The sequence below is a fragment of the Protopterus annectens genome, chromosome 8.part0, assembly GCF_019279795.1.
Source record: "Protopterus annectens isolate FY-2018-M chromosome 8.part0, PAN1.0, whole genome shotgun sequence".
NCBI lineage: Eukaryota > Metazoa > Chordata > Ceratodontiformes > Protopteridae > Protopterus > Protopterus annectens.
In genome coordinates this window covers 1832050829-1832072180 of record NC_056741.1, presented here as the reverse complement: position 1 = coordinate 1832072180, position 21352 = coordinate 1832050829, and the positions used below count along the sequence as shown (strand labels likewise).

At 40.8% G+C, this 21352-nt stretch overlaps 1 protein-coding gene across 1 annotated transcript in view; it reads right to left on the bottom strand.

Moving 5' to 3' along the window:
• Nucleotides 1-21352, bottom strand: part of LOC122808571 (alanine--tRNA ligase, cytoplasmic-like) — an 859981-nt gene that overhangs the window by 33524 nt on the left and 805105 nt on the right. Inside the window, exon 16 of the mRNA XM_044079527.1 lies at nucleotides 3837-3923. Within this exon, the coding sequence (XP_043935462.1) occupies nucleotides 3837-3923 (87 nt within the window). The remainder of the gene's footprint in view (nucleotides 1-3836; nucleotides 3924-21352) is intronic.

Genomic DNA, 21352 nt, shown 5'->3' with positions numbered 1-21352 from the left:
TGGCTGAGCAAACTGTACCCATATGGATTGCGAACTGCATCACTTTCTGCCACCAGGAGGTGAACATTTATCCCCTGACCATTGCTTTCTGAGCACACATCACCAGCAGTATGGCTGGTTCCATTTCTTATTTTAGTAGCACTTCTGTTGCAGTTGCTTACGCAAGTCCACTTGGTTGTCAGTATGTGCCTTCACCATGTGCTACTGTTTGGACTCTGACAGCAGGCATTGACCTCTTGGCACTTTAGTGCTTCAGGACTTCTTTTTTTGGTTCCTTCATCTCCAGAAAGGTGTTGGATACTGCCAGAGTGACAATTTGTAAACTGTGGAGTCTATATGTAGTTCTGCCTGGTGAAGGGCCACTGGAACTCCCAGGATAATGGGGTTTTGCATATACAATCTTCTCAAGATTAAGTTGGCCCTTCACCAGACAGGAGTCCATATTGGCTCCCCAGTCCAGAAATGAAGCATCTCTTAATGAACCTGACTGGATTAGTGTTAGGAAGAGAAAAGCTGTACTGGGAACAGTCCATCATTCTACTTTGATGAGCATATGATACAGGAAGATCTGGGAGCATGCAATGCTCTTCAACAACTGACACCTCCAAGTCCAATGAAGAGCTTTCAACTGAAGACAGGTGAATAGGTGACTATAAGTCCCTAAAAGTGAAGAAAGGTTTGAGCCTTCATCCACCTTGCTTCCCTGTCCAGGATGCTACCACCCATGATTTCATGTTTCCACTCTGTAGTCTAATGATTAGCACTGTAATATGCACAACTCTGCCTCTATAAAAAAGATTCCTATTTAGGAAAACCACAGAGGACTTCTGACATTCTCAGGGAATCTCCAGATCATGCAACCATAGAATGACCCAGACGTTTAGCAGTACCATTAGGTAGTCTCACGTCTTTCAAAAAAGCTGACAGCAGCAGCCAGTCATATAATTTCTTCTTTTTTTTTAGGAAAGGCTTTTCTCCCCTCTGACACTTCTGAATTTGTTCCCTCTTTTACTCAGGAAGACCCTGGTGTGCAGACATGTGCTGAGCAGATAAGACATCACCCATGCTCTCATGGAGGTGTTATGGTGTGCTAGTGAGCAACAAAGGTGCTTCAGATTTAGGCCATAACCCCAACCCTGCTGGCAGACATAGATGCCACATCACCACCCACACAGACCCATTATGCCCTTCCCAGTTTATATAAGTGATCCTGCATGCTAACGGAAAAAAACAGCTACGGCTTGGGAAGACAGGTCCACTGTTCCCTGGTTACTCGCTATAACTCTGCCCAGCCTGTAAACCTGCACTAGCCTATAGTAAAGCAGCTAACTGCACTACTATTCCCTCCCAAAAAGTAGGCAAAGAAGCAGTAACTGCTCACTCCTGCCAACCTCATTTAAGCTCTCATGGTATCCAAGCTGCTATCTGAGCTCAAATTATCAAGGACAACCAGAACTTTAACTCTGCATGGCACAGAGACAGATTATCAGTTACCTAAATAAAGCAGACAGAAGATCCCTACCACCATGACTGGAACTTTGGTGAACACTTTGGAGGCCAGGCAATACGCCAAAATGCAACAAATTGTACTGAAATACCATCCACAACACACACAGAATCATGTGTAAGATCTCAGTAATATGTCAATAGCCATCTGATACTGTCGAATGACAGCATCGTTCCCCTATAAAGGCAACGATACAACACAATGCATGCTCAACCTAGAACACCTTACGTGACAGCTGAACTCAGAACTGAACCCCTCTAGCAGACTTCAGAACAAGGAAAGGATGTAAACAACACTACCTTCTCTTTGGAAAAAAAAATCCTCAAAGGACTCCTTTGAGGAACAGGGTCTGGGAACTGCTCCAAGAGGCTCATGCACAATGCCTGATCTTCTGAAGGAGCACTTGTGGAGGCAGCTTAACAGACATGGCTGTTTTAAGACTATGTCCAGGACCCACCAGTCCCTGATAATGACTTCCAAGCCAACAGAAAAGTGACATCCCAAACTTCTTTCCTTACTGGATACCAGGACTGCTGAACAGTCTCACATGAAGCCTGCCTTTCTGTGAGGTACGACACGGAACAAGACTGCCTGATGCTTGGTTACCCTCTCTGTCTGTAAGAGGACCTTTTCTTAAGGTGTTATACTGTCACAATGGAAAACAAAGAAGCCAAGGTGTCATTTTAGGATTATATGACAGTGTATCAACCTGCACAAGTATCGATGCCGGCACTTTGAAAACCAACTTATCCAAACAAGCATAACACTGAAAAAGAAAAAGAGCTTTCTTTTCCGATCACTTAATCCAAGCTCTAAAAGTACATTCAGGCCAAATTTATTTGAATAGTTCTACTATTAGGGAAAGGGGTTTTCTCAAGTTAATGTTCAGGGTTAGTGTGGAGCAGGGTCGGCACACACCAAAAGCAATTAAAACGTAGTGCTTTTGATATTTTTCCCTACTAGATAATGCTTTCAAACAAATTGCCATTTGACACACTGACAGTCAATGCATTACAGAAAGCCTCTAAGATGGTCAATGGCTGTGTTTTTTTTTTTTTGGCAAGTCTTCAATGACATCTTCTGAATCCTTTCCAAAACCACCTCTTCTTCAAGAATACTGTAAATAGCCTGACTCGGGTCCCCCATGAAGCGTGAGACCCTAAGCCTTGCTATTTGGTGAAGTACTATTCCAGAATTCCAGATGCTTCTGTTCTAGCTAAAATGTCAGTACAAGGTTACAAGTTGACAAAGTGGAATCCCAAAGAAGAAGCTGCTATATGATGGCCTGATCCCAGAATTAAGGATTTCTACTGGCCTTCCCAGTCTCTGGTTCATAAGACAAAACTAGAACATGTGACAAGACAATTCAGGGCCAATGAGATACAGAGTAACACAAGTATTGTCTTCTAAGTCTACATGAAGACTCCGAGTCTTCCTACAGCAGCGAATATGAAAGGTGCTGTGGCCTTCAGTACCTATAATCTGCCCCTGTGGTGCTTTGGAAAGGCATTACCCCACTCTTCTGATGGTTTATATAATAAAGACTTGAACCTGGGTGCATCAGGCTATAAGAATGGCAAACCGTAAGGACATGCTCCTTGTGGAATATGACAGGATGCCTTTTTGCCCTTCCTTTTGCAAATAATGCTTTTTTTTTTTGTAAAGGCAGAGGAACTCCAGGCCACCTGATGCAGGACCTCATCAGTCTCTCCAATGGAAAATATGTCCATGTAAGAGCTATAAGGTGAAGAAGCCTTGCCTTTCTTGGCTGTCTTAAGAACAGGCCCTTCTCCACTCAGAAGTCATCAGTGGTGGTCTGAAAAATCTTCCGCTCTAGCACAAATACAGGGCAACCTGCACTTATCTGCTGATTTAGATAAGATAAAACAGCAGAACTATTCTGTAAGACACCACAATATGAAATGCAACCCACAATTTCTAAATTAATACACTAAACTGAAAACCACGCTGCAATATCTACAGAATATGTTTGGTACCGTTAATATGAAATAAGACTTCAAACATATTAAGGAAATAAAATTATTCACTAGCAATGATTGCACTTCGTAAATAAGCTGCCACAGAACTTCCCACAGCCTTGGCAGAAAGCATCAAACGACTTTGTGTTCAAAATCTGAAATGAAATGGAAATTTGTAATATACTGCAACTTTTTCCCATAAATAAAAAAAAGCTGCAACTGAAGTCATACTCATGACACTTTTTTTTACTTTTAAGAAAATATGTATAAATGCATCTAAAAAAAATTAACACACATTTAATAAAATGTGAGTAACATATAAAAGAAAATAAGATTACTGCTGTTTGTACCTTGGCAGAAGCACCGTTCTCCATCTCCAATATCACCAAAGGCTGATTTGGGCTGGTTGCAATCAACTGTTTGGTCTTATCAAGTACCTGTAACAGCAATAAAAGAAGCAAATGTTAAATAGTAGTATTCACCACCCTGAAAGTTATGAGGGAAAAAAAGAACTGTAAACAGAGTTTACTGGAACTATTTACTTAACATAGTTACATGTATTCAAGTCTGTATTCTACTAACTTGATAGAACCATCTACATCTGGAAGAACATGTCCATAACCATTTTAGTGGGCCCTCTCATGAGGTTTTTCTTAAAAACAGGGGCTATGTGCAAGGTAAATATGGGCCCTTTTAGCCTATATCTGACATTCATCCTCTAGAGTTAAAGGTGCATGCATCCCGAGATTAATTCCTAACATTTGTTTAAAGAAGGTACTGTTTCTGTAAGAAAATGCACTAACTAAAAATGCAGCAGAATGATAATCTTGAAGAGACACTTTTGCCATAAAGCAGCAATTTCAGCATCCCACACAAGGCAGATGGACAGGAGAGAACAGAGCATCAAGTAAAGAAGGCTTTCTTGAAGAAAGGACAGACTCTGTTAATGTAGGAGCTGAATTGTAGATGAAGCTCTGGTAAGTCTATATTTTGGGCTTTTCTCTCCCCGATTAGAACTCAGCAGTATCTTTTCATAAGCTACTGTGTTTCAGGGGTGCATGTGCCTTACAGTGACAACCAACATGACACTGTACACCACACTAACTAGCCCTCGAGTTACCAGTTCACTCCAAACCATTGAGCAAGCAGACATCCTCCAAATCAGAAAAAAATGAAATATTCCATCTACACCATCTGCTCAGCTGACTTGCATTGAGCTCTATTAAAAGCGCTGGATGAAAAAGTCACTGAAGATCAGGGGGGGCAGAAAAAGGGGACTTGTGGACCTTAGAGTAGAATGGGGTTGTCTTCCTTAGACTGACATTCCAAGAGAGTAAAGTTGTGTAAGTAACTTACTGTAACAATAGATGTTCAGATTGATCACTGTTGCAGTAGTATAAAAGTTACATGACACGGATTCTGCCAAGGATCAAATGTCTGACCTGTATACAAAAGGTTGTGGGTGCCTTCCTTGTGTGCCACATATCTGATGAAGCACAAGGGCTTGCTGACATGAAAGGGGATGTACAGACACCAAATTCTGAGCTTTCTTGCCTCTAACCAAGGGAGACTGTAAACAGAAAAAAATGACATGCACTTATAGAAATTTGTAATCTTATGTCATACCAGAAATATTGTAAGAGAACCCTACCCCAGCCAAAAAAAGTATCAAAAGCAAAAATAAGAAGGGGGGAATGGAGGCAGGGTGTTAGTAAACAGTGATCTATTCAAACATCTACGGTTACCGTAAGTTTACCTACACAAATGTACTACGTTCATCATTAGATCACTATTGCAGTACCATAAGGCTTTATTGGACAATTGTCAGAACTAAGACAGATAGGTTAGAGAACGCAAAACCATAGTCTGGAATATGGGATAGGGGCCTAGTAGTAAATCCTGTTCTATTTCTTGAAAACGAGTTATTTTTGTAGTGTTTAGTGAAAGTGTGCACTGAGGACCAAGTTGCCACCTCTAGAATGGTTCCAGAGTCCACCCCTTTCCAAGAAGCCCCAGAAATATCCATAACTCTAAAAGTGTGCTCTAACTTTTTTTTGGGGGGGGGGGGTCCATAGTAAGAACAGCATAAATGAATAGCCTGACAACTAGATATTATTGGAAAATTTGCTGTCCTTTCTTCTTACCTTCATAAGAAATAAAGAGCTGATCTTAACAGTCTGAAATCTTTTGATTTGTCACAGTGGCATCTGAACTGGCTGTAGACATCCCATTCTTTCTCCTTTGTTTTTAGGTTGGAAAACAAAAATGGGAAGTTGAACAGACTGATTCACAGTAAATTGAGAAAGCACCTCAGGCATAAAGGAAGGATTTAGTTCCAAGAGCCACTCTATCATTATGAAAGACTAAAAGGGGCTGAACAGACATTAGGACTTGCAAATCAGATACTCCTTTTAGCTGAGATCAGAGCAATAAGTAAATCTATCTTCTAAATAAGGAACTTCTGGGGAAGTAGTAGCAGCTGAAGATTCAAATGTTTCTCCAAAACAAAATTTAGATTCCATGATGGAACCACGTTTCCCTAGGTAGTCTAAAACTGCAACATCTTTTTCAAGAACTGCTGCTGCTTCTTTCGGCTTTTTCCCGGTTAGGGGTTGCCACAGTGGATCACCTGTCCACTCATGATTGGCAGTAGAGTTTTACGGTGTCAAGTTGCCAGCCCGGTGCCCAACCTTCCACAGAAGGCACACGCACTCACTCATGCCTAGGGCCAATTTAGAGTGTCCAATCCACCTACAGCATGTATTTGGGATGTGGGAGGAAAGCGGAGCACCCAGAGGAAACCCACGCAACCAGAGGGAGGACATGCAGACTCCACACAGAAGGCACCCCAGCCGAGGATCGAACCGGAGAACCTCTTGCTGTGAGACGACAACGCTAACCGCTTCACCACCGTGGCCGCCCACCCGGAAAAAAAAAAAGAGGAAACGGGATTCTCTAATGGAAGACGAGCTGAAATGGTTGAAGGGTGCACTTTGACAGAAGTGTAAGAAAGGCCAGAAGTGAGCTACTCATACAGGTACTGTACAACAATGTAGCACCCTTGCCTGGGATGGGTCCAACTAAAAAAAATATATCTTCTACATTTAACTGTATATGATTTTCTAGTCTCTGTTAATACTTGTTGCATGTCCTTTGTAAAGAAGTTCCTAAAAGGAATCAAAAGCTTATCATCCAAACATTCAGGTTTAGGATCAGAACATTAGGGTTGATGAAAGATCTCTAGTACCCAGAAAATTAGCTAGGGTGAGACAAAGGGAGCAGCTACCCTGAGCACAAGGTGTTAGGGGGTAAAACGATCAGTTTGTAGTACAGTACCAGTATTTACTTCTGTAAAAGCATTTCTGAATAACATGAATTATATTACTGCTTCTCTGGTCAAGACTGAAACACTGGCTTCAGCGCTTTATGTGTGGTCTAAGCTTTATTAAGTGGCTTGCTACAATTGTTGGCCCGGTACTCCTTAACAGAGAGGTGAGGTTCATAGGTTTCATGAGTGAGTACTAGGCTAGCTTCCCCTGCAGGCCATTTTACACCTAGCCAACTTCCCTCAACGGTGAGGATTACATCCTGTGCACTGTCTGTGAGGTAAGCACCTTAACCATTACGCCAACTCCCAACCCCCGCACAGTTCTAGGCTATATGGTGAGCAGCACCAGATCAGAAAATATCAGAACTGGAGAGTGCCAGATCACTGAGCAGTACTTGAATGTTAAAGCCATCTACAGCTCCTCTAGTCCTGTGTGAGTAGGTCCACTCTGTGAGGAGGTTTCTGTCATATGCCTCCAGCCAGATGCAACAGAAAGGAGAACCAATGGTGTCTAGGCCAAAATCTTGGTCTGTCTGCAAGGGGTACTGAAATAGAATTTCTTTAATAGCCTGCTGTGAAAGGAGGCAAACAGATCTACTAGGAGAGTTCCAAACAGGTGGGACAATTTCCTGGAAGTTCTCTAGGTGTAACATCCACTTGAAAGGGTATGTTCTCAATGAATCTGCTACAGTGTTCTGTTCTGACGGTATGTAAGTTGCCTGAAGGGAGGAAATGTGCGAAAAGCCACTTCTCAGGCAATCACTGCTAATATGCACAGAAGGTAAGAAATGCTTTCCTCTTGTTTACAGACCACATCAATGTGGTTTTGTCTATAATCACCAATACAGGTCCTGGAGTACACAACAGAGTTAAAGCTGTAATCACTAATACAGGTCCTGGAGTATACAACACAGTCAAAGCTTTTAATGTGTTCATCAGGTCATCATTTCTGATTGATGTATTCCTCCCTAAAAAGGAGATCCCAAATCCCTTGAACTTTTATTCCTTTGTAAGTGCCACCCAGACAAAGTCTGATGCATCTATTTTTACCGAATGAATTGGGGTGGGAGAAGAGAAAGAAAGTCCTGGATTTAGCTGAATCTGATATGCCAGCCACAGAAGTCATTTCCTGAGACAGCCCAGAATTGGCAAGGGAAAGCACAAAGGACACTAGTGTTGACTCAAAATGGACTTGAGGAATCACTGAATCTTCCTCATATGAAGTCAAACGGAAGGAAACATTAGAATAGTTGAAGCCATATACCCAATAATTCACAGAAACTCACTTGCAGTGGTCATGGATTGGTCAAGCCAGATGTAAAACCTGCAGCCATACCTAATGAATGCCTGGATATCTTTCTAGCAGGGAAGATGGCTGGAAGATGACAGCGGTTTACAAGCTTCATCTTTATCCATGGAGACAATTTACAAGCTTCATCTTTATCCATGGAGGCAACAGCACGGTCCGTAGAGGACTGTTATTTGTGTGACTTGAGCAACCCTAAAAAGTTTGACAAGCTTCTTGGGTGTAGGGAATTGATCCTCAGGAGAAGACCATGCAGAACTGAAGCCATCCTAGAGGACTACCAGAACTGGGGGTAATGACAGGGATTTGGGGGAATCAACATTAATGTCATAACTCTTCTGAGCTTTAAAAATATCTCTCTCTTCCCATTTAAACAGGTCTTTTATTTTAGGAGGAGTCAGGAAACGAAATTTCCTCAACATGAAGATCAGGAGAGACATTTTCCTCAGATTCTGGCAGAAACTAGCCTGAAAAGGAGACATTTTTACTGCATAACAACTTTTTATTAAAACCATCAAATATAATCCAAGTATAAAATATAATTAATATACATCAGTAACACAGTAATTTCATGACTTAGAAAAAACAATTGAACATCAAATAATTAAACAAAACCAACTTTGGCTGACTATTGCTAAAAACAACAAATTATTATTTCATGTAAATTGCCCTTAACCTTCTAAACAGCTAGTGTGATCCAGAGGATGATGGAGAGTTAAACATGCCCAGTTTCTCCCGGAATTTCTATCTACACGAATTCATTGTGGAACAAAAGTGAAAACAGCGAGAATATTTAAATTTCACCTGCTCTGAAGTCTCTTACTTTCGTCTCACCTGTTCATTGAACAACTGATGCAAGTTCAAAGATGTGGGACCTCTGTGGGCTTTGATCATCTAGTAATACTACTTTAGCACAAAGCAACACCATATTTAAAAGATTAACTTCTTGTTTAGTTAAGTTTACACATTTGAGAACACCTAGTTCAAAACTCATTGGGTTTAAGACAAATTGGACTGCCCCCATATCTAAACATAAATTTATTACTACTAACTCCTTAAATTCTTTAAAATAGGGCAGGCCCAAAGAATGTGCAACTAATCCCCTACCACCTCAGTCAATACGAGATACAGACGCTACAATTTATTCCCGTAGTACAATTACATAATTATCACCATAGGACAGACTACGGGATAGCCTACTGAATTAAAAAAAAAAGTCATTCTGCAATCACTGAAAGTTGTCGAGTTGCCAGTGCTGCTTTGTGTGTGGCTTGTTTTTTTTTCACTAGTTTTTTTACGAAATATAGGGAAAGTAGCTACTGCTTTCTATAAAGGTAATTTTCCTCCTCTGGGAGAAATCCCCTCCAACATACTTCCCCCAACTATTAGCAGGGACCAGGTAACTGGCAGTACTTGCTAAAGCCAAGAACACTGCTTCTATGGGTCCTGAAAACATCCCCAGCTGCCTCCTGAACAGCCTTAAAAAAGGATCTACCAGGAGCACTTGAGGTACTCTTTAGCTACAGCCTCAAAACAGGCTACATTCCAAGAGAATGGAGGACCACAACAGAAATTCCCCTGTATAAAGGCAGACCATCACTAGACCCAGGGAACTACAGACCCATCTGTCTAACGAGCCAAAAATGGAAAGCCATGGAACGAATTATCATGGAAATGATAAACAAGAAAACTGGCAACCTACATACACTGGACCCATCCCAATTTGGCTTTAAGGAAAGGTTGTGCCTACTTAACCTGGTAGACTTTTTGAGAAGGTCATCCATGGTAGGGACGGGGGTCATACCTCTCAATCTCAGAAAAAATATCTGGACAAAGCCTGACAAAATGGGGGGATGAAGGCCCAAAAATAGGGACAGATTTTAAATATTGCTCTTATAAACTTAAATAGTTGCTAGAATAACATGATTTCCCTTAGCATGCATTTTTCTGAAGGATATGAAGTCTCAAACACAAATTTATATAATTATTTAGTGACTTCAATCATCAACTCATCCCAGTGATTTGCCAGAAAATCACAAATTTTATGAGGAACAGATCAAAAATATGAGGCAAAAATCTGGACATTCTGCAAAAATCTATACAGCTGAGAGGTTTGATGGGGGCGGGGGGGTTACCTTCAAAATGTTGAATGCTAAATGGCTGAAAATGAATTGGTTGAATGCACTATATTGAATGATCAAAATGTTGAAATAAAATTAGAAGTCACAATGTCGAAATAATCGAATTTGCCCATTTCTGCACTGTAGTGCGATATTAGAGTTGGTATATTTAAGTAGGGTGTGTGTGGAGGGCACATACGCCCCCCTGCAAAACAGTAGAGGTGATCTCATTGCTTTTTCAATTAAATGATTTTAGACATTTTGATCATTCAATGTTTTAGGTTTAGATGTTATTTTTCAACCAAACGAACATTAGACATTATCGCATTCAACATCTTGAAGGTAAACCTGACAGGGGTACACAATGCATACTGCATATGCTGACCTGGTCAAAGCATTCGATGCAATAACCCAATCAGGCACTGTTGACAAGCTCTCTGAACTATGCAAAAATCCCTACATAATTTGCTGGATGGCTGGCTGGCTCACAGACAGGAACCAAGAAGTTAGAATCACTGAAACCACCTCCACTAGGAGACCAGTCCGCAGCAGAGTACCCAGGGGCTCTGTGCTGGGCCCGTTGCTCTTTGGCATCTACTTCTGAGAAGTCAGGGAGAATGCTGAAGGCCTCTGACTCACCAAGTTCACAGATGACTAAAGTTGCCGCTATTATAAATTTTCCCCAAGACACCAACATCTTGGAAGAAGGTTTCACAAAATTGACTGGTGCCAAAATCATGGCCTAAAACTCAATGCCAAAAAATGCATTACAATGCCTTTTTGGAAACAGTCAACCCAAGTTAATTACTTCGTCGATAAAACACCCCTATGAGCTGACCCAATAGTAAAGGACCTGGGAACATATGTAGACAGCAAACTGGCCTTTGACCAACATATAGCTAAGATAATAAAAAATCATTACATGTTGCCCAACTCATACAGTGGATATAAAAAGTGTACACACCCCTGTTAAAATGCTAGGTTTTTGTTATATAAAAAGGAGACCACAATAAATCATTTCAAAACATTTCAAAACATTTCCCACCTTTAATGTGACATATAATCTGTACAATTCAATTGAAAAACAAACAAGTCTGTTAGGGGAAAAATATAAAAAATAACAAATGTACACTAAGATGGTTACATAAGTGTACACACCCTTAAACTAATACTTTGTTGATGCACCTTTTAATTTAATTACAACATTCAGTCTTCTTGGGTAGGAGTCCATCAGCATGGCACATTTTGACTTTGCAATATTTGCCCACTCTTCTTTGCAAAAGCACTCAATCTGTCAGATTGCGAGGACATCTTTTGTGCACAGCCCTCTTCAGGTCACCCCACAGATTTTCTATTGGATGTAGGTCTGGGCTCTGGCTGGGCCTTTCCAAAACTTTATTTTTTTTCTGGTGAAACCATTCTTTTGTTGATTTGGATGTATGCTTGGGGTCATTGTTGTGTTGAAAGGTGAAATTCCTCTTCATCTTCAGCTTTCTAGCAGATGTCTAAAAGTTTTTGGCCAAAAGTGACTGGTATTTGGAACTGTTCATAATTCCTTGACTAAAGCCCCAGTTCCAACTGAAGAAAAGCAACCCCAAAGCATGACACTGCCACCACCATGCTTCACAGTGGAGATGGTGTTCCTTTGGTGATGCAAAATGTTTTTGCGCCAAACTTACCTTTTGGAATTGTGGCCAAAATGTTCAACCTTGGTCTCATCAGACCATAACACACTTTCCCACATGCTTTTGGGAGACATGACTTATTGTTTTGCAAAGTTTAGCTGGGCCTGGATGTTTTTCTGTGCAAGAAAAGGCTTCTGGTCTTGCATCCCTACCCCGTAGCCCAGACATATGGAGAATACGGAAGACTGTTGTCACATGTAGTACACAAGCAGTACTTGCCAGAAATTCCTGCAGCTCCTTCAGTGCTGCTGTACATCTCTTGACAGCCTCCCTGACCAGTTTTCTTCTGGTCTTTTCATCAATTTTGGAGGGACGTCCAGTTCTTTGCAACATCACTGCTCTCCTGTATTTTCTCCACTTTTTGATGACTGTCTTCACTGTGTTCCATGGTATACATACCTCTCAACCGTACCATATTCCTCGCTGTTTACTGGTTTTGAGGTCCAAATAATGGGGTTCCACGGTTTCCTGAGTGGCCCCCTTAATTCCCACATATATTGTTCATTTTTTTTAAATTTTTTAAAAATTTTTGTGAACGTTTGTTGACGTCAATGTATGCAGGGGCATGCACGTTGACATCAGCTTCGTACACAGTCTGCGCAGCCTGTTGGAATTCACCTGAGGGCTTCAGGGGTGTGACTGTAATGGTTTTTATGTTTACGCAGCAAGTTCGGCAAGACGCCAATGTGTTTCAGCTAGCAAACACAGAGTCAACAGTCATGAATGACTGAGAGCACTCAAAGCTGCTGACACTGTTTTTTGTTTTACATTAATTGACTTTTTTAGAGCAAATGAAGCAACTGAATTGACCGGGCAAGCAAGACAAGGGCACCCCCGAAGCTGTTAGTTAGTTAATAGTAGTTTGCATTCTGCAGCACCAGTCATTGGACTTGGACCGGTCAACTCAGCTGTCATAACAAAATACCTCGCCACCACCAGTTTTTCCCGTAGCTGCTTCAGCCTCAGGTAAAGGAAAGAAATAAAAAATGCAATGCGCAATGATGTGATATTTCAACATTTGGTTGCAAAGGTATCTTAGATAACACGTCAGTGTTTTTTAAACGTAAATGAAAATGTGGCAGGCAAAACAGTGCAGTACTAGAATGATCTGTAATGTTTCAAGCAGAATAAAGTACACAGAGAGAGAGAGAGCTATCAGAGAGAGTTAAATTTGAGTTTGTTAGCTACTGCAAAAAGTTGAATGAAGTTATTTTCAGCACTCTGTATTCGCTCCAAACGTGCTAGCCCTGATGGAAATGAAGCATCTCCTTATTCCTTGTCACCAGTTAGCAATAAAAGGTAAAATGCAGTAAGGTGTGTGTTTAATGTGTGATATGTATGTGTAATAAGGTAGTGTTGTCTGCACGTTATTTAGCACCTGAGGCTTACCACACCGGGAGCTAGGCATAGGGTGTGTGTGTGTGTGTGTGTGTGTGTGTGTGTGTGTGTGTGTGTGTGTGTGTGTGTGTGTGTGTGTGTGTGTGTGTGTGAGAGAGAGAGAGAGAGAGAGATTTTTTTGGAGCTTGTTGCAGACATCAAACCTTGGAAGGTTTGGTGCCTTAACAAGCTGTATGCCTCAGTGGTAGTATTTGAACTTCAGAAATAACTCTAAATCACTTTCCTGCTATGTTAAGGAATTGTTATGTAATCAGTGCAAATGTTAGCAGTTATGCAGCAGCATTGGAAATCTGTTAATTTCTTCTGGAAGTAGTAGAATGAAGGAGTAAATTGATAAAAAAAAATGTAATAGTGTTTTAAGCTTTTCTACTTTTACACTATTTTACAAGACTAATTAAAATGTACTCCTTTCTGATGTCCTTTAGAGCCGTACATTATTTCAGGGACAGGAGAGGCACTGTCTTGAAGTCTCTGGGGCAGCAGTTTGTATTTGTGCATCAGTTTAATATTCCAAGAAGCTTATAACCTACAATGTGTTTACAGTCATTTTGTGCCAGACTGCTATCTGCAGGCGCACAATTTCTCCTCTGCATTATGAAGCCAAGAAGACTAGTTAAAGAAGAGCTGTATGTGATCTGAATTACTCATGAGATGGTCTCCAGAAATCATTGGTTTTAAAGTCTGCAGTCACTTTTTACACAATAGGACATACACATACAGTAGTCAAAGGATGCCATCCCTACCTGTGGCATAGATACCACTTGCTGAGATACACAAACAGTTACTGTGGTACATCAGACTACGTCATACAAATATACATTCCTGGAACCATTTGATGTCTTTTAATTCTCTTAGATTTATCTACCTGTGTTGGTAGTCCCTCCCTCCCCACTTTCCTGTGCTCGTGACACTGCATCCCATTACTGTCGAACAAACACATGATATATGCACTGAACAGCTTTCCAGAAACATAATGCAGCAGGAGTACATGTTACCTGCTGTGTAATCTACCCGTTTCTGTTTTGCAGACAACTGTTTTCTTAATATGAAAAACACAACATTCCTACATTCTGAAATAATTTTCTGAAAATTGTTCTTCTGTTTATTTTGTGTTTCCTGATATTTTGTCTGTTCTATTGTTTGTGTTTAAAAGTTGGTGTATCCCACAATTCCAGAGTGGGCAGGCTTACATAATTATGTATGCAAATTTTATGTTAACCAGCATACAGATCTGTACCTATTTTTTCTGGGTCTTTGTCCAGATTTGTGATGTTTCCAGGTTGACAGATATAATGGTATATCCAATGCTGTGGAAATTTTTTGTACCCTTCTCCTGACTGATACCTTTCAACAATGAGATCCCTTTGATGCTTTGTAAGCTTCTCTGCGAACCATGGCTTTTGCTGTAGCAGGCAACTGAGTAAATGTCAGGAAAATCCTACTAGGACAGTTGAACTTTATTTGGGGTTAATCATAATCTCTTTAACTGATGGCAGGTGTGTACCCAAGACTGGATGCTGTAATTAAATCAAAAGGTACTTCAACAAAGTATTAGTTTAAGGGTGTGCACACTTATGCAACCAGCTTTCTGCACGTTTTTTATTTTTTTATATTTTTCCCCTAACAGATATGTTAGTCTTTCAATTGACTTATACAGGTTATAGGTCACATTAAAGGTGGGAAAAGTTTTGAAATTAATTATTGTGGTCTCATTTTTTTATATAACAAAAACCTGGCATTTTAACCGGGGTGTGTAGACTTTTTATATCCACTGTAGGTAAGGGTGTGGCATCCAGATCCAAGGAAGTTATAGTACACAGTACTCAGCCCTTATCATAACCATCACTGAGTACAAATGTCCCCTTTAGCTTATACCTTACCACAAAACAAAAGTTTTCTCACCAAGGGAGGTCAGGGAATGAATACCCTCACCTACACTGATCACCTAAAGGCTCTGTGTCTGTATTCATTCTCCTACAGGCTGCAGATAGGGCATTTTTGCCTGGCTTACAAGGCTTTCTCAAAACCAGTCATGATGGGGCTTTGACAGAATGAGACTTGGACTTGCCTGGAATTGCCGTGTTGTGATGGGCATATCAAAACAAAATAACACAAAACAACCAACTGGAAATAGTCTGCTTTGACACAGGTTGTCCTTTTGTCTTATTTTCACAAGAAAAGAACTGATCAGAGTTCCTGAAAGATTTTCGTGTTAAGTACCACAGTTGTCTATTTCTTCCTCATTTTTAGGTTCGGGAAAGAAGGGTGGGTGACAGATAACTTCAAAGGAAACTCAGATACCACTTTTGGCATAAACGAAGGATTACTTCTTAAGAAAACCAAGTTCTTTTGTGGAAAATGAGAAAAGGCTGATCCACCATGACAGCTTGCAAATCTGATACTCTCCTTGCAGAGTTTAAAGCAATTAGTAACAGTAACCCTGTTTTCGATGTTAACCTCAGGTCAGTCTGATGAGCCGATTCAAACTGATCAAGAGTTTTTCTAATACAAAATTAAGATGTGAAGGTGGACTTCCAAGATGGCTGCACACTGATTAACAGCTTAATTTCAGCTCTCCCAGTGTGAAAAAGAAACTGAAAGACAAGAGTCAGGAACTCTTGTCTTTGCTGTAAATTCAGTTACTGGCTAGTAAATACACTGCCTGGATACCAGCAAAGAAGAAATTAGGAGATCATGAAAGAAAATCAACTAGAAATGGTGAAGAGGAAACACTGACTGGGAAGAATCTTGCAGCAAAAAGAAGTCCAAGCTTCATCTCTGATGCAAGAAATGGCTTCCAAGAATTTAGAGGAAAACAAATCGACTATACTCAGAACTGATTAAAATAAACACTGAAGGAGTACATAAACTACTGCGGTGGTGGTGCTGCGGTAGCGTTGTCGCCTCACAGTAAGACATTGTCCTGTTCGATTCTCAGCTAGAGCGTCTTCTGTGCGGAGACGTGCGTGAATGGGCATACCTTCGTTGAAGGTTGTGCATCAGAGCTGGCAACTCGGCACGTAAAAATCTACTGCCAATCATTAGCGGACCGGAGTTCCGCTGTGGCGACCCCTAACCGGGAAAAGCCAAAAGATACAACAACAATTGAAGGAGTACATAAACTCAAATAAAAGACACGAAAATTTGGAAGAAGCTTTAAACAGCTATTCAAGAAGAGCTGTTTCAATAAATGGTAGTATTGACGGACAGAGTATGCAGAGAAAACATGAGATTTTCTGCCATAGCAGAGAAACTGGAAGGAACAGACTACTACGTTTATGAAAATACAAATAAGCAACTGGATTAGTATTCAACAGCAGGATTTGGGGATGGGGAAAAAAAAGAGGTAAATGGCAAAGTACGTTTTGGAAGTGTAACGAGTTGGCAAACTTTAAAAATTCCCTACAGAGTACTCTGTCAGAAATATTTGGTGAGTGGATGGATGCAACTAAGGAAATGATTTATTCTGTTTGAGCTGGAACACAGGATTGGAAGTGCCTACACATAGTAAGGATTTGTTAAATGTTTTTTTGGCAGCCATCAGAATTACTAGAAAATGGAAATCAAAGTCTAAACCAAACTGTACTTGAATACTGTAACAGAAATAAAAGAACTGGAAGAAGGATCTTTAGAAAATAGCAGGAGTAATTACACAAAAAAATAGAAATTGTGGGAAGAATCATGGAAAACAATGTTTTGCAGGAGAAGTGATACTTAAGGGAAAGCAGGAAATGAGTGAAATGAGTAATTTATGTAATGTTGGATTGATGACCGTTATAAAAAGACGGTGTGTGTTATACAATGTTTCTAACTGTGAACATGTTAATATGATTTGTTTTCTTTCATATAAATGTATTTTGCATATGTCTTAAAAGTGATAATTCAATAAAGGCATTCAAAAACAAAATAGGATCTTAAAGAGAAGCCACCTGTTTTCTGGAAGACTTCATATGCAACATGCCTTTCAAAAACATTTTCATGTGAGCTTGCACTGAAAGAGGTAGAGCTATAGGTAGATGTGCTGAAATGGCCAATAAATAAACCCTGAGGTAGGAGTAAAGAAGGCTAGACAACAGTGACTCGCACAAACATGTAGAACCAAAAAAAATAAAAAATAGCTCTGAAAGAGTGCTGGCTGGATCCTGTCTCGAAACCAACTAGAAAACTTTTCCATTTACCAATACATGATTTTACACTAACAGGTTTTCGTGCCCCCTTTAATACCATGCAGTACATCCTCAGACAATAAATACCTAGAAGGTATTAATATTCTATCATCCAGGCAATGAGTTGCAGATGTCTGGGGCCAGGATGTATAAAACACCCCTTGTCTTGTGTAAGTCTAGCTAATGGTAACAGTCCCTGACCACTTCCAAAAGAAGGGAGAAACACTGTTGGCTGGGCAAGAAGGGAGTCACCACAATAATATTTGGAGTCTCCTGAATCTTCAAAGTCACCCTGGAAATTTGTGGAAAGGGTGGAAAAGCATACAGGAACATTCCTGTCCAAAGTAAAGAAAAAGCATCTATCTTCCAGGTCTTCTTGCATGGAATCCTGATGCAGAATTTCACCAAATGACTGCTGTGAAAAGAGGCAAAAAGAGCTACTTGAGGTGTTCTCAAAAACTGGATCAATTCCAGGAGGACCCTCTTATTCAATTTCCATTAGTACGGGTCTACCTAGCCCTGCTCAGCCTGTCTGCCACACGATTTTGCTCTGAAGGTATGTAAGATGCTTGGCTATATCCTACACTATCATGACCAGTCTGCACTGAGGGTAACATCTGGCTCCCCTCATCTGTGTATGTACCACATCACTGTGGTACTGTCTGGAAACACTTGTATTGGTCCTGGAAACCACAGATGACAGAGTTGATAGCATTTACAAATACCAATCTTTCTGTTATGATTATATGGTGTGGTCTGTTTTTTTCTGTTCCAAAAGCCTTACACTTCTATCTCCATAGACACTGCTCCCAAAGCAAAGTCTGAAGTACCTGTTAAGGCTGTGCTGGAGCTAAAAGGGGAAATGAGAGACATGGATTCTGATAAAGCTGGTCTCCCCACAAAAAAATCCCCCTTTTCACAATTCCCAAAACAGGAATCTAGAATGTCGGGGGGGGGGGGTTGATGTTGAGACTGTACAAACTACAGGTACCGCTGTACTTTTCTCATGTGGATTCTCGCTAGAGAAATAATGAGAATCATAGAAGCCATGAAACTCTGAATCCCATGACAGTAGTTTGAGTGGAAAAACTCTGGAATAGTTCTAGATACAGAACTATTTATTCCTGAGGAAGGAAAACTCTTTGAAATGAGGTATCTAGGTGAACCCCAGGAAAACAAACTTGTAGGAGTCAGACAAGACATTTTTGTATATGCTTCTGGAACCCCAGTCAGTGTAGAAGATCCCTCACCCAGGTGACAGATTCCTGTAACTCTGAAAAAAGACTCTGTAAAGATAAGCAAGTCTGCTAACTAAGGAAAACATGTGAACCTTCCCTTATAGAGTAGGCTATCACTAGTGCTACATATTTTGTAAATACCCTTGGAGCAGTGGCTAGACCAATGGGTAGTGTAGAGAGCTAATAATGTGATCCAGACAGTGAAACCTACCTTAAGAAATTACTGAAATTTGAATCTATAAAAATGTGATGACATGCATCTTTTAAATTCTAAAGTTATCTTAAATTCAAACGGAGAATAAGGGGTAACAAGTTGTGAAGGGATAACATTACGAATGTGGACGCTATCAAAATCAGGTTTATAAGGGAAAGATCCAGAACTGGCCCCCATAAATCTTCTCTGTTTGGCACCAGAAACACTCCTGAATAAAATTCCTCTTAACTGAGGAGAAGGAACAACTTCTACCACCCCCTGAGATAGCAGATGCTGAATGACTGGAGGGAAAAGTGGAGTTTGGTCTGGCCAGTAAGGGGGAATCCCTCACAAAGGAGAGAGGGAAATATGCCATCTGTAACCTTGAATTATCTTCAGAACCCATCTCTCTGAAACTATATGCTGACAGAGAAAAATGAAGAATCAGTCTTTCTAGAAGGATTAAGGGTTTGTGAGGATGGGAAAGGGAAGGAAGTTCTTCAGACAGTCATTCAGATTTATTAAAATGTCCTTTGCTCAAACTTGTAGAAGGAAGCCTGGAAACATTTGAGAGATTCCTTGATTCTGCTTACCTCTCTCAACACTGTAAGTACCTCTGCAGCAGATGATCCAAAAACTAACTCTCCATCCAAGGGAGAATTCAAAATTACACCTCTGACATCTTCTGAAAGGTTTTGAGTATACAACCAAACAAACCACCAAGTAACAGTTCCATTGGCAGCAACCCTGGAAAGTACAGTTTTGTACCTACCATAAATGTAGATGCTCGAGTGTAAACACTGCTGCAGTCATTACACTTGGGTTATCCTGCCGTCAGGCGGTCCCATAGTCGGCCAGAGTTCCAAAGTCTTGGTCCGGCATCGGTTGCTGTCGCCTCTTCCCTGACGTCAGTGCGACAGGGGTATACAAGATGCAGCCGATGCCATTTTCTTCAGTTTTTCTTGCCCCAGATGTCAGCTGCCCTCAAATAGGTAGGCAATACAAATTGCTAGTAAACAATACAAAAGTAAAGCAAACAACCATTTTTAGCTACCAGCAAATACTCCCCACAGGTAATAAAGGGTAGACGTCCTAGGTAAATAGAGGGGAAGGAGGGAGGGTAACCTAGACTGCAGCAGTGTTTACACTCGAACATCTACATTTATGGTAGGTACAAAACTGTACTATGTTCATCGTGTTACACTGCTGCAGTCATTACACTTGGGTGGAATCCCAAAGCTGAGGTAGGGAGGCTGGATCTATAAGGCATTAGGGGTGGTTATAAGGCCCTGCAGTACAGCAGTGGCGAAGCCTGCTCTGGATTTGGAGTATAAAGGCAAATGGTAATGTTTGGTGAAGGTATGCACAGAACTCCATGTTGCAGCTTCCAAAATATCCTTGGTAGGTAACTCCTCTGAGGTAGGCAGTTGAAGTGGCTGTTGCCCTGGTGGAGTAAGATCTATTGCTGCTAGGTACAGGTTTCCCATGGTGGGTATAGCAGAAACGTATACAGTGTCCTATCCATTTTGAAATAGTCTGCTTTGAAATTGCTTTTCCCTGTGCTCCTGCAGTGTATGCTACCAATAATTGCTCAGATTTTCTGAAAGCTTTGGTTTTGTCCAAGTAGAAGTGTAACTGCCTGTGAATGTCCAAAGAACGTAGTAGTCTCTCCCCTTTGTTCTGTGGTTTTGGATAAAAAGTTGGCAAGTGAATAGTTTGGTTTAGAGCCACACTTGATACCACCTTTGGCATAAACGTAGGGTTGGTTCTTAAGGACACCCTGTCCTGGTGGAAGATGAGGAAAAGTTCCACTGCCATTAGTGCCTGTAATTCTGAAACTCTTCGTGATGATGTTATTGCCAGTAGCAGAGCAGTTTTCCATGACATGTAATTTAATTCTGCTGTGTTAGCTGGCTCAAAAGGAGGTAACGTTAATTTTTCCAAGACAAAGTTGAGGTCCCAAGTAGGTTTAGGTGCTCTACGGGGTGGTCTTATGCTTTTAGCCCCTCTGAGGTATTGTTTGAGCAAAGGATTAGAAAAAAATTGGTTTATACGTGTTGTAATGAGCAGAGACAGCTGAGGCGTGGATCTTGATGGATGAAAAAGAAAGGCCCTTGTCCAGCATCTCAGTTAAGTATTGCAGTATCTGAGGAATGTTTGGGACTAGAGGGTCAAGGCTGTGTGCTTGGTTCCAGGCGCAGAATCTCTTCCATTTGTCCGAGTATGCTTTCCTGGTGCTAGGCCTTCTGGCCTCCAGAATGACATCCATAACAGCTTTGGAGAGAGGCATTGCTTGCTTGACTAAGGAATTTTCCATGCAGCTAGGTTTAAGGTCTTTAGCTGGCTGTGATGTATCTGTTTGTTGTACTGTGTCAGCAACTGTGGAATTTGTGGTAAAATCCAGGGTGGTTGTTGTGTTAAGTTCTTTAGGA